This window comes from Ochlerotatus camptorhynchus, unplaced genomic scaffold (assembly GCF_037179485.1).
Source record: "Ochlerotatus camptorhynchus isolate MF236.1 unplaced genomic scaffold, CSIRO-AGI_Acam_v1.1 ptg000530l, whole genome shotgun sequence".
NCBI classification, from domain to species: Eukaryota; Metazoa; Arthropoda; class Insecta; order Diptera; family Culicidae; genus Ochlerotatus; species Ochlerotatus camptorhynchus.
The window spans coordinates 2,584,152-2,598,752 of record NW_027041014.1 but is presented as its reverse complement, the minus strand read 5'-3'; the positions used below and the strand labels follow the sequence as shown (position 1 = coordinate 2,598,752).

Here is a 14,601-nt window from a genome sequence, read left to right as displayed (position 1 = left end):
TTATTATTCTTGTGATATTCTCGTATAACTCATCGCCATTTTTTTACGGGAACAAACGGTGTGTAATACTACTATCCATGATCTTCCTATGCCTAAATTATCAATAAATATTTAGATCTACATTAACCTATCCAAGTAACTAATTTAAACTTTCACAATCGATTTCAACAGATATGATGGGCTTTAAAAAAACACTAAATTCTTTCTTTATACAACTGCGACTGCTCTCTGTCACCCAAACAGCGACCATAATGCAGACAAAAAAAAAAGGCAGTCTCAAACTCCATCGAAGTGATTCTTTTTTTGTTTTAAAGCAGACAAGTATTGGACGAATAAAAACTATAATCGACTTGAGCTCCACTATTTGCTTCGGCATAAAGCACTCATTCAAAGGATATACTGTTATAGACGCTTTCTCATCTTTCATTTCCTATCACTCTCCCGCTAAAACTCAAACACCAAACCGATTGGAAAAATATAAAGGAAAACAAAACCTCTGTTATCATTACTTTTCTCTGATTTTCTTTTTCTAAATTTACACTAAAATTAGTATCAGTCCTTTATGAGTGTTTTTTTCTTGTATTATTCAATTCACCGTCATTCGCTGCGTGACGCATTACTATTATTATTGGTAATAGTAAAAATGAGTTTAAATAGACTTATGAAACTCAGTCTAGGTGCGAACCGTTAGCGATTTTCTATGTACAGTCAACAAGCGTCCCGTGGAACGTGCACGATGGCCCTAGTATGCAGTAGGTGTGTGTGTGTGTGTGTGAATCTTGTTTCGAGGGTATTCTGTACTCTGTGTTGAAAGTTCTGAGCTGGAATAAGGATAATCGTTGACCTCAAGCGAAGAAATTGTTTTCCGATGTCGCAATTGTCGTGAAACAACGTGTCACGCCATCAGTGAGCTTCACACTGTTCGTTGACATGGTCGCGTGCGACCACCGGAACGATGTGTTGCAACTCTGGTAAATCTGTGTGATATTGTTTTTATGTCATCGACTATGACTACTACTAATCGGAAACGGAGGAACTGGATGTCGAGTTGTCCAAGCGCTGCGCGGACGTACTGGCAGTTTGACTTTCTGTGAATTGCAGGAAATAGAATAAAGGAAATTGAAAATTGAGTTCTGTCCGTCGAAAGAAAAAAAAACAACCGCTTACGGGTACAATGAGTTAGGCGAAAGCAAGCAAGGGTTCGGTGATTAGTGGAAGGATATGAGACGGACATAATGGTGATGTATTAACTTTAGGGACAATTTTAAACAGAAATGGCATCACAAATATATTTAGAGAAGTTTGAACAGTGGGCCAGTACAAATCCAGAATAAGCCAGGAGTAGGCACCATAGGCTCACACATGAGTTTTTTAGTTTTGAGGATTCCTAGAAATCTTTAAGCTGGAAGCACCGTGTGGTGCCCGTTCACCGTTCACTTTAGAGCAAAATCAAGTTCACATCGTTAGTAAAATTACTTTTGATAAATATATTGAACCCTTTTCTGCACTAGAAGATCATTATCATAAGATTGTGGATTACATATACATACATCCAAAACTATGCTGTTAAAATTAAGTTCGAGTCATATTAGTGCATGTAACCAGGGGTCCCATTCATCGCCCATGTCGTAGTGGAAATATTTACTTTTTGAACTGTCTATATTTTTGGCCATTTAATGCATTATATGGATTGTAAGTTATTAAGGTAGGGTAAGATGGGGCAAGATAGGTCATCTACCTAATTTATTAATTTTATTGATTGTCAACATCGACAAGCTTAATGTAACCCCAATGCTGGTTTGAAAAAGCAAACCATCATTGACGTTCCATTGAACCTGTTGAATTTAACAATTAAATAAATTAACAAATGTACTAGCTGACCCATCTTGTTCCATCTTACCCTATTAGATATTGATTAAACATTCGCCTTTGTTATGAAATACTGGAAGTAATGTCTATTTTATGTTTATTTTTGGAGTGAGCGGTGAAGGGAACCCTTGATCGTTGTTGGGCCAAGTGCTGCAAAATCTCAACAGTACACGGGGATCTTGACAATACAGCTTTGGTCACTCATTTGAGCTAACAGTCACAGTCAAGGCAAACCATGTCAATTGTCAGTGATGAACATGTGTAGATTTTTGTATTAACTAAATTTTTAATGAAATTAAATGACTTGAGCAACACAATTACATGGAGCCGTTAATGTGAACAAGCATCTACGTCTACTCGCTAGATGCTCATCTCAATAGAATAAACCTCGTGGACAGCAACATCTGTCGGTGTGGAAACGGTTACGATGACATCGATCACGCAGTTTGGCAATGTACGGATAATGACGCCGCCAGAGAGCGACTTTTGAATACCCTCGAGGCCCAAGGAAGACAACCCTATATCCCTATCAGAGACGTGTTGGGTACCCGCGATCTCTGCTATATGCAGTCGATTTATGTGTTTATGCAAATGTCTAGTATAAGAATTTAATTCGTTTGTCTTTTGTATCTCTTTATTCGTTTTTGTTTGTCTTGTCCCCGTCTCGATGAGTCTCATCGTCGCCCACTGGTCACCATAGCCGGTCGAACTCCAGACGAATCTAGAACCACACTACCATTCATAATGGCGACATCACTCTGATGAGACAACGAAACCCTACCCCAAGCTCCTCCCCTTTTCCTATCCTTCGACAATGTACCCCTCTAACCTCGAGTAAGCCGCGAATATTCGGCCCAACTCCTACTAGACATAGAATTAAGTGAATTTTGTTACAAACAAAGAACAATGAATTATCGGCTCCGTAAAGCTAACGCGATTGAGCCTTACAAATAAACGAACTAGATTAAAAAAAGCATCTACGTCCTACTTGTATAACATTAATGTGACACAGAATGTACTCTATTACACTTTTTGTTACCAGGTGAAATGTCATAGACGAAAAATGAATGAGATTTTGACGAACAGTGGAATAAAAGCACCGTTAAACGGGGTAACTTTGATAGTTTTTTTTTTCAGGTATATTCTACATATTTTTACAACACCTTTTTTTTAATCGAGTACTGTGAATCCTAGAGTCAATTCATTAGTAATACAGTACTTGTTTGCTAACTGGGCTGCTTTTTAACTGGGCGCTCGTTAACTGTAGCCCAGTTAAAAAGCAGTTATGCGTCAAAAATAGACGTCACATTTAGTTTGGCATTTAGTTGTGATAATGTAAATAAATTTGAAATTATTTTCATTTCACACTGAAATCAAGATTTAAAAGCGTTATGAACAAAAGCATTAAACCTTTCTAAACTAGTGAGTTTGAATGCTCTGAAAATAACAATAACAATTCAATGCACATGATTGTTTTTAACGTTGATCAAACAATCCATTGTGTAGTATATGTGACATGGTAGTGATTAAAGAAAAATCAATTAACCTTCATTTGGTGTGAAGTCAGCTAATTGAATATGGCAGCACTGAGCGTCGACGTACACGAATAGTTTATAGATCTTTTTGACGTTTAACCATCTTTCTCTATCTCAATGACGTTTATATAAGGTCTGGGCCAAAGGGCTTATTGGTGTTAGTGAAATGTGCAAATGGTTAGTGGTGTTCGTATTATATTGCAATGTTTATCTTTTTACACGAAACAGCTGTTGGCAGTGACGTATATCTATCTGTTCTCAGTATGTTGGCAGTGACGTATATCTATCTGTTCGCAGATGTTCAGCAATGTTTACAACATTTTTGCTTCTAACACCAGCAAGCTGCCTGTTGGCCCAGACCTTATATAAATGTCATTGTCTCTATCTAGCACGCATGGTTGAATGGACGGTTTGTTTTCCCACTAATCTGTTTCCCTCTTGCTCGCACTCGTTCGCTTTAAATGGTACAGTAGTGTGCGCCGATTAAACGTCAAAAAGCTCTATTGACAGATACGCACCGAGATTGGATTGAACTTTGTTACGTTTTAGATTTGGGTTGTAATTTTTTCCTGTGTTTGGTAAAAACGAGTAATTTTACACAATTGCTGCTTAAACACATTCGAACGTGCATAAACAAAATATGCTGCAGAGGTCACATCGCTTGACAAGGAACGAGCAACGCAAATTGTTTTGACGAATAATGATTCAGCATTGAGTCTGCTGACTGTGCTTCCGCACGCACACACACATCCACATCAGCCTGTACCGGATCCGTCGAACACAGCGAAAGGCAGAAGTGAAAAGATTCCCGTGCAAACAGCACGCAAAAGAGCGTGGGTCGGAAAAGAACCCGAAAATATTCGTTTCTTTGGTTGTCGCGAGTGCGAGTAGAGTGCGTGGTGAAAATTGTTCTTCGTCGGCGCGCGGGCTGCAATTTCGGCGGTGAGTGGTGCCAAAACGACCGCCTTTCGATCCGACGGATATCGGAAGATTGCGGCAGTGTCCAAAAGATCCGAAACGAAGAGATCTGCAAACGGCCCGCTTGGAAACGGCGCGGCAATCAAAAGATTTTCGCCACACAAAGCGTACATACCGGCAGCGAGAAGAGGTACCATAATTTCGGTACATAAAATAACCATAATTAAAGTACCATAACCACAGGTGCACGTGGAGAATTGACGACAATCAGCAGCACGAGATCCGATCGCACGGACAGCGCCCGGCCGCGGTGGATCGTGGCATCGAAAGACGAAGCCTTCAAAAGAAGTGAGTGATTTAAGACGAAAGGGTCGTCGCATTGAAGCTAATGGAAGTCGTTCCAGGGCTTTTGTTCCATACTTTCAGCACCTCATTGGATCGGATTGTCTCGTGATCGTGACACGTGGTCAGTGTCGAAGCCCGCATCACCTGCGGAACCCTCAGGCGAGGTTTATTCTCCTCGGAGTGCTTGCGACATCGAAGCGACGGGGCACGCCGCTAGCAACTAGTGGTCTCGAGGGAAGCGACGTCCAACGTGGAGGGAAACGAACCCGCGAGCACTTACGTTGATATGATCGACGGAGTTTCGAGGAGTGAATCCCCACCCAGAGCGACGGCAGGAGCGCAGGTGTGTTGTGCGTGTGGAGCCGAACAGACGTGCGAATAGCAGCAGCATCGAGACGGCGTTTGTGCGACGGTAAGGGTGCACCCGACCGGCAAAGTGAGTACTCATAAGAAGAAAAATTGACATAGTTGGAAAGATGATAGGAGGCACAAGGTTGCCGGAAAAGTACGAAGGATAGAGAGAGGAAGAAGTGGAAGTAGGAATCAGGAGTGGGAATGTGGGAGAATGGGTGCGAATGAATAAATGTTAAACTGTTATTCGACACTCTTTTGCTTTGGTTGGAGCAAATGCCGATTAGTGTTTGTGTTTTGTTGGCCCTACGGTAGTTCTGCTCCACGATGGAAAATGAACAGGTGGGCAGGAACTCACAGTCTCCCAGTGTTGGTGAGTTCTTTGCCGTTAATGTTCACGAAAAGTTCACTATTTTGCTATACAGAAATTCAAAACAAAAATTTTATCTGCGGATTTGAACAGTTTTTGACCTGTTTCATACTACCGGAAGGTGTATGCTGGTCACAAATGCCGTGCCAAACTGATTTCCTACTCAATTAATCAATCTTTGATGTGAAATTCGCTAATAAACACGAGGCGCATTTCGTATAGCAAACATGCCATAAGAAAATGGGCATGGTTCATTTAAGTAAACAAACTAACACTTCTTCCGACTGTTACACCTATGTATTAGCCGTCTCGGTTCTGCTCTACCGCTACCGGGGAACTTGTAACAACTTGAGCTTCGGAAAGCTCCGAATACACGAATATGAGCCGTGACTGTTCACTGTGTATACACTATAGTGACAATCGAAGATCGGCTTCGAAACGACGAATGCAGGCATAACATTTCATAACGGCACAAAAGCATTTGTAAACAAACTTTTTAAGGCCCTTTACACGCGAACCAAAGTACGCCCACGCAAACCAATACCACTTTCGGAAAGGTGACAGTTGCCCCTATCTGACGATGTGCATAAAATGCGAAGTGAGGGAGATGAAATGAAGAATTGGAATAAGCCCTTGGATTGGAAGAGTGCGACACGATGTGTGAACTAGTCAATCCTGGGGTGGGACGTGCTGTCAAATCAGCCTATTGATCATTCTTGTATGAAATTGGTTCCAAAAGTAAACAAACCCTGTAGGTTTATTTATTATGGCTTGTTTACGTTTGGAACCAGTTATGTGAGGTAGACGACAATTGTTCGTATTTGACATCCACCTCCCCCCCTTGAGTCAATCGAGCCCGTTCAGACCTAAGAGAAGAGGTGACAATACGGGGGCGAAAATGAACCACTTTTCTGTCAAACCCGAACCAGCTCCTGATTGGCCGTTTTCATGTGCGTAAGATAGAGATAGAGATAGATAAAGATAGAGATAGAAATAAAAGAGTAAGAAGCCAATTGTCACCTCTTCCTCTTACACGGCGAATGAGAACGACCCAAATTTGAGTTTAGTTCACTCATAATCGCCAAAAGTGCAGGAACTCAGCGATGAGTAAAATTTGTCCCATGGTTTCCTGTGGAAAACCTAAAAAATCTGCCGGAAAATTTTATTCAGTCTCGGAGTAGTACCAATAGACTGAGTGAATCCAATCTTTACTTTTCTCAAATTCGGGAATTTTTCCCTGGAAAATCCTGGAGAAACCTGGGAAAACATGAGACAAATTAACTCATCGCTGACTTCCCGCACTTTTGGCGATTATGAGTGAACTAAACTCAAATTTGAGTCGTTCTCATTCGCCGTGTAGGTTCAGACTAGCTCGCTATTCTAGGATTGGGCGATCTTCAGAGAAAGATTGATCTTGACGGATCGATCTTATATTTAACTCTAGAATCGACCCACTGATTAAATCAGTACCAAAGAATCGATCTTTGATAGATCGATCTTTTGATTTTTATTTCAATACGCTTGTTTACGTTGGTACCCAAATAAATTATTTCCTTTATAATATTCAATTAAATGTTTTCGTGACGGTGAGGGGCTGTTCATTAACTACGTAGACAGTTTTTTGGGATTCTTGAACCACCCACCCCCTCTCCCTGTGCATATCAATTTTTTTTAATTTGTATGGGCCGTGTTCCCAACCCCCATAACCTGTCTACGTCGAGGGGGATGACTCTATCTACGATGCAGAAAAGATTGTGTTTTGCTGTGGCTAGCTGCGCGCACGCTGAGTAGATAGAAAGAAGATTGATGACGATTCTGAAGATTTCCTGCAAAAAGATGATGCGCGATGCAATTAGATGCGAGAAATGAAAGAAGATTTTTCGAAGATTGATTCGCTAGTGTGAGTTTTGATGAGCATCTTAACTTGAGATTTAGATGTGTCACCCCTCTAGGTCTACGTAGTTTATGAACAACCCCTAAGGAGCAATGAGCACAGGAGGGAGGTAGAACAAACCTTCAAATGTTGCTGTATTCGTAAATATCGAAAACGCAAATAGGGACGTCATTGTAGTAAGCGATGCTGATGTTGACGTTATGTTCGTTAAATTTACTACGCAGTCTGCGGTGAGAGTAAATCGTTTTTTCGATGTAAATATACTTTACAAAAATTTGAAGATCGAAAAGATCGAAAGAAGAGATCGATTTTTTCAATCTTTTCGTGGACAAAGAATCGATCCGAAAAATCGGAAATCGGGATGAAAAAGATCGATGTTCCAAAGATTGATGTAAGATCGCCCAATCCTACGCTGTTCTGTTAACGATTTTTAAAGCGGACAGTCGCTGCACGGATAGAAATCTCCTTATACCTTTTAGCAAATTTCTATTGCTGATTATTCATAAAATTTATAAGTCAACTAATAAGCAGACGCCTTGCAAAAAGTTAATGAAGATCATGTGTCAAATGAAATGTACAAACAGTCACACATACCTTTTATGCATTCTTATAGGACCTATGTGGTTTGTCTTACGGAATGTATAAGGCTGATGTTTTGGCAAAAATGTATAAAAAAAAAAAAATCAGTTTGACCGCCCACGGTTGCTGCTCTGTTATTACCAGATCAGCTGCAATTACACAGAGAACCAACAGATGATGTTTGGGACTAACATTCATCCTCAATGTGTAAGAACTGGAGATCTAATATTTAGCAATACCAGCGCCGGCCGTGTCCGAATGCAGGTCAACTAGGGAATGGGAAGGAATGTGTTGACGTGGTACTCGCTGTGAAGGAAACCGAGAAATCCTCTGCGCTTCCACGAGAAATCACTGGGATGTTGGATGCGGGGAAAGGTTGCACGCACACGCAGGGATCGTTTTTGGTAGAGCGATTATAATACACAAACACACACACACACACACACACACACGCGCGCGCACTCATCCAATTTCTATTTTTAGATCAGGACCCACACTGTGGTAAGTGATGCGATCGGTGTTAAAGAAGAATAATTTGTTTTCATTAAAATCTAGTGGGTATAGAATAAGGCAAAGTGAAAAATTGCAAGGAAGGGGACGGGCCTGGGATTGAACTCCCGACCTTCTGCTCAGTAAGCAGAAACGGTAACCACTGAGCTACCGAGCCTCGTCTGTTTTGGCAAAAATGTATAGGTGAAACACATGAATAAAATAATTGATTTTCGTTTCGTGTGGTGTGGATCGCGGAAGAGCTTGGCTGGCATCGCCTTTGACAGTGAACAATGGAAGAGGCTTGAAATCCGAGCTGAAACCTCCAGTTCACGACACATTGAAGCTTCCCTCAGTGTTTTTTGACGTTTCACAAGCCAACCAAGTTAGTGAGTGGAATTCACTAACTGGGCTATACGCTTTTAGCCCAGTTAGCGAACAAGTACTGTATGTCTAACGGAATTTATTGCATTTGCACTATTTATCAGCTCAGGTTTGCCCCATCCGATTATGCTGTTAATTTGCGTTCGGTTGGCAAGGAAAAAACTCAAAACTTTGTTTATAAAAATAGATAGTACCTTTTCAATTATTGGTCTACAATATATTGAATTGGTTCCGCTTTTTGATAGCTCACAATTCTATCCGCCAGACTATAAATATAGCGAAGATATATCAGGGACGTGTTGGGAACCCGCGATCTTTGCTATATACAGTGGATTTATGTGTTTCTGCAAATTTCTAATATAAGAATTTAATTCCTTTGTCTTTTGTCTCTCTTTAATAGTTTTCGTTTGTCTTGTCTCCCCGTCTCGATGAGTCTCGTCGTCGCCCAATGGTCACCATAGCCGGTCGAACTCCAGACGAATCTAGAACCGCAGTACTATTGATACTGGCGACAACGAACCCCCACCCCATGCTCCTCCCCTGATCCCATCCTTCGACAATGTACCCCTCTAACCTCTGGTAAATTAATTCCTAAATTAGTCCCCATTTATGCGAAATGGCAGTTATGTCAAATGACATTATATGCTAAACGGTATTATTGCCAACTGAGTTAGAGCCAGGTTGAAAAGTTGTAAATATACATAAGGTATTCAAGTTATATCGACACAAGGTACAAAAATTAAAAATATGCATGTTGATAAGACAAAAACAAATCACAATGTAGACACAAATACACACAAACACATGTACACAAAAGGAAAACAAAAGCATCAACCATTCGAAAAGCTATGCTTCGGCACTAACCTAAATGGCGAACGCAATAAAGGCCCGTCTGGTAAAAAATGACTAACGGAAGTTCGACAGTTCGATTTTGGTCGGTGGCTTTTGGCTTTAGGTGAAACAATGTGCTAGCTGCCCTTGGATCCCGTTCTCGGTGTCCGTCGTCACCTCGTCGCAGGACGGCGCTTCAGGATCCAAATGACACTACTAATTAAATGATCTCTATCGGTTGCTGTTAGGACGAGGGACAGACAGCAGCGTCAGACGACAATTGTCGCCGGTGATGGTGATCGTGATGATGATGGTGATGATGATGACGGCCACCGTGTCGTCGGGCCGAGTTTGGCGGGTCTAGCGTTTCCGAACCGGATGAGCTTTCGCTGAGCTCCAGTTCGCAACCTGATCGGCGGCGACGGTTTTATTTTTTATGTTTAAAAGCAATGACAATTTTCACGGAAATAGAAGAACAAGATTTATGCGTTAGCTACTGACATACACACGATGAACGGCGATTGAGGGCGATCGTGGTGGTTAGTTACATCATTTGAAATCAGATAAAGCGGCTACAAAGCGATCTTCAGAGCTTGATGGGGACGGTTTGCAATGGGGGATCTTACCTGCCACGGCTCGTTCGACGTTTCGTCGGTCTCGCAGGATGTACATCGCCGTGAGGAGGAAGAAAACACCGCCGATGATTTCCACGAAGCTCGTCGAGAACAGAGCGTACTGTAGGGCCCGGAACTGTACGGAGGCCGAGTCTGTATCGATATGGCTTACCGCTACCAGCGGCGCCAGAGTGGTGCTAGTCGTAGTGGTAATAGTGGCATTTTCTGCCAGCTGAGAATAGCTGGCTAGGTCCGGCGGGAAGACGGCATCAACTCCGACGGCCGAAAGTCGAAGTAACCGTTTGATCGCTTCCGAAATCTGAAGATATTAGAATTTATAATTTCACAGCTATAGGCACAGGACACCGAATACTCACCACTCCAACAAAGTACGGACTACCGGCATCGCCGAAGGCATGTGAGATCAAAATCTGGAACGCTTCCGCCGTGGATCGACGCGTAGGCACGACAACGTACTGTTTGAAATGGAATACAAAGACACTTATTATAGCGAAGGTTTCGCGTGTGAAGTGATATGTGGTTGACAAATATTCTCACAGAGGGACGCACGCAGCGATGTGCAAAATATGGCAAAACGAGCGAAAATGGTTCGACGCTTGGCTGACGATTCGCAACTAGACGACAACAGATGCCGCTAGTGGTCATTTATGGGAAAAGGGGGCGGCAGTGGTCGTGCGAAATTTTTGCTCTAGATAATTAGTACAATAGATTTGTGTGATTTAGGTTGAAATTGTGGAATCGTTAGTACATTGAACTAAATGTTAGTGAACTTAAGTAGATTGGTGTGTTAGTATCTCGCGCGGTGGCCCTACTCTAATATACACGACAACATACGACTTTAATATTTTTCTTAAAGCTAACACTGGATCAATTAGCTTTTCGCCCTCAATTGGGCAAAATGTGTGCAAGATACTTCACTTGAGCATTGACTTTTGATTCGAAAATGTTGAAATTAATTTTGTTTTTTTTTGTTTGCAATGCAATTAAAGCAGAAACTGATAAAGCGTCACACGTTAGATCGAAACGAAATTAGCGAAAAAGTGTTAGCACGGGTGGTGGACGGTTTGTAGGATGGCAGTCAAACACAACAAAATTTAGATGGATGGCTGACACTCTCGAAGCCCCCCTCCTGTTGGTGGCGGCAGTGATGGTGGTTGTTTATTGCTCGAAATAAACTACCGACCGGTAGAAAAGAGTTTCCTTCGCAGGCGAAATGAACAGGAAATGAATTTTAGTTTTATGCTTTGTTCCAAGTTGTTGGATTTCTTTTGCGAGGTGATCGGGCGCGAATCGTATACGATAGTGTGGCACGCAAAACGTGCATTATTCTCGTCGTCAGCGCTTATATGGTTGTTGGTAGGGAAAGGAAATGAGAGATGTGTTCTTGACTTAAATATAAAATAGGGAAGCGGGCAAAATGCGGCTGTGTGCAAGGTAGGTATCATGATTTAAAGAATTCCCTGGGTTGCGTGGGTGAGTGTCGGTGTACGTACAGTGCTACCTAGTGCAGTGTGTAATATGCTTTGGCGCCGGCCGGCAGGAACATGCAATTTCGATTTATGCGATTAGAAAAGCAAACGAGGGGTTCGCTTTAGGGTAGCAGCTATTTATGCTGGATCGGGCAGGCAAGTTGGGTAAGGTTGGAGAAATTAATTGATTCGAATGCAATTGGATGGATTCAGTGGAATAAAGATACATGAAGAGTAGATAATTTCCATTCAAATAAACTTGTGGCCGTAACTTTTATCCTTGGCAGAGGCACGTACCCTGTTTACGACTTGCAGACTTCCTGAAGAAATGCAAATAACTTATTTTAGAAGAGGGTTAGTCATCCTTCCTGCTATATTTCCGTTTATATTTAGCTACCTATTGCAACATCCTTTTTGTAGAAATCAAGTGAGAAATTATACGTTGGCATGCTATGCATCATCATAAGAACTAGACCCTTATTAACTGATGTCACCTCACGGTAAAGTGACAACTTATCACTCACGGTCAAGTGATTCCCACTTGATTTAAACGGCAATCACTTCGCCGTGAGTGACAACTTCACTTCGTTTTCACCGTAAAATGGGCCATAATCAAGATTTTTTAAAGATTCAGACAACCACCCAGTAGGTCTTGTCTACCTGGTCCAGTAAAATGATACACTTACGACGCCTAGTGAAAGACTTCGGTATCGAACTGAATTTTAACAACTTTGACAACGCATTCAACAATATACTGTTAACTATACAATAGTCCTTGTCCATCTGAACAATTTTATACAAAGAAAACAACCTCCTATCTAGTTAAAGTTAGAGCGAGCAATTAGAAGCTCAATGTTACAGTCTCCATTTGGGAGTGAATTCTGTACAGAACTGTTCACCATCCAATAGATCTTGTCTTGTCAATCTAAACAACTGTGCTGAAGACAGCAACCTCTTATCTATTCGAGCAATCTAGTTAAGCAATCAGTCAAATGACACATTATTCAATAGGTTTTGTCCTTTTGAACAATTTCGCCTAAAAAAAAATCTTTTACCAAATTGAACCACCAAGTTAAAGCTAGCAGTGGATCGCATCAGTCGAGCTGTTTAAAATGACGTTTCCTACCACTCGAACTTTGCCGTGGAACAATATCTGGATTTTATTAAGTGGGGAGTACACTTTTATTTTTCAAAAAAATGCATTTTTTTTGCTTAAAATGTTCCTTGGGATGTATACTTTAATTTAGAAAAGACTCCAAGTGCGCCAGAATATTCCTTACCGCTTTACGAAGCGATTTCCTACAACATGTACCGGCGCGCTGAGAGAGCAATTTTATCTTTAAACGCGTTTATCTCGAAACGGGGTTTTTCAAACTGGCGTGGGAAATAACTCTAACAAGTTATCATCAATTCTGCTTAGAAATACGTATCCACATTTTTGATTTTGTCTAAAATGGATTTTTAATCCACGATTTTGTAAGCATTTTTAGGGTGAAAAAATGGACTTTTTTTTTCCTAAGGCCACAACTTTTGAAAAAATCAATTTAAAAAAAAATCGGAATACGTATTTCTAACCCAAATTGCATTACTAATCAGGATTTTTGTTCGATTCATGTTCCAGGATCACATGGAAAGGAGTATTTTCCCACGCCGTTTTCCGACTTCCGCGCGACCTGGTGCACCGGCCACGGGGAGACGCCAATCGAGTTAAAAAAAAATACAAATTGTAGTTCGAAGGATGACTAATAAATGGGTTATAACATATTTGCCCTCCCTGAGTGTTTTATTGCTTAAAAAAATTAACGGAAATGCCTTACTTTTTGGACGTTCAAAGTGTAGTACCCCCTTAACTTCTAGAACCTCGAGAAAATAGAGTCTTTTTTATGCTAAGCTTCAAAATCTGCAATTTTGATGTTTATTTTTTTAAATCGCTGTTAGAAGGTCGTCCAAAAACTGCTCAACAATACGAATAATTAAAAATCAAATGTTACAATAGAGTTTGAGATCCGATTAATCAGTATCGCTAAACTCATAGCCTGAATAAAATTTTCCTCGAATGAGTAAATCCTGAACAAAATCTGCTCAAATGTGACATTTTCTCTCAATCTTGGATTTTTTTGACACCACTGCGACCAGTAATTTGATCTATTGTAGTATATCTCGTGTCCTTAGTTTAGTGCATGTCGTATTACTCCATCACTATCAGGGCTGGTAGTGCTGATGCGATATAATAGTAGTGACTTTGGCGACTAAAATTACGGAAATAGTGACCAAATAGTGACTTGTAAATACTAAATAAGTAACCATTTATACGGTAACTTAGAAATTCAAATACGGTTTGATATTGAAATAAACTTTTTATGTCATGGAACTTAAAATCAGATTTCATAAATTCCTCTAATTCAATCGAATCTCACAACGGGATCTCCTGTGAAGAGCATTTGAAGTGATTTGAATAATTTACTTTTGCATGTATGACTAGCAAATAGTAATTCCCATTTGTTATGATCTTGAATTTGATTCTGCGTTCGAGATCTTTAAATATTTAATATATCTAGGTAGATAACTTTGATAATTTGCTATGAACTTTTGACAGAATTTTTTCAGAATGATCTCAAGAACTTTTTGAGAATAATTCCCCTTCTCTTAAACTTAGAAAGTAGAAAGCGAACAAAGGACAATTTTGAGGAAGGTACGAATAGGAGAGAGCTTCTCCTTTACCAAGCTCATCCGTTAATGAGGGATGGTGAGGGGTGTTTCCCCCTGCCACCACTGGCACAAGGAATGATCGCCGATTTGCTCATGTACCTTCGATGTGCGGAAACAGTTATATCGATTGTTTAACACCCAAGTCGCCATCTGACGTAAACAACTACCCGATTTGTACTTTCCTCAAAATCGTCCTTTGCTCGCTTTCTACTTCCTATATACA

General features: G+C 40.8%; 1 protein-coding gene across 4 annotated transcripts in view; it reads right to left on the bottom strand.

Annotated features, from left to right (window-relative positions):
- Positions 1-315: 315 nt before the first annotated feature.
- spin (Protein spinster) overlaps positions 316-14,601 on the bottom strand; it is a 101,358-nt gene continuing 87,072 nt past the window's right edge. For 2 of the 4 annotated variants that reach the window (XM_065236162.1, XM_065236161.1), the window contains exons 5-8: positions 10,557-10,655; positions 10,192-10,498; positions 9,599-9,973; positions 1,006-1,088 (exon numbers count right to left, since the gene is read on the bottom strand). In XM_065236162.1, coding sequence (XP_065092234.1) covers positions 9,810-9,973; positions 10,192-10,498; positions 10,557-10,655 — 570 coding nt within the window. In that variant the 3' untranslated portion in view covers positions 1,006-1,088; positions 9,599-9,809. Of the gene's footprint in view, positions 1,089-9,598; positions 9,974-10,191; positions 10,499-10,556; positions 10,656-14,601 lie in introns of all 4 variants that reach the window. The other 2 variants (XM_065236164.1, XM_065236163.1) reach the window with 1 other exon arrangement.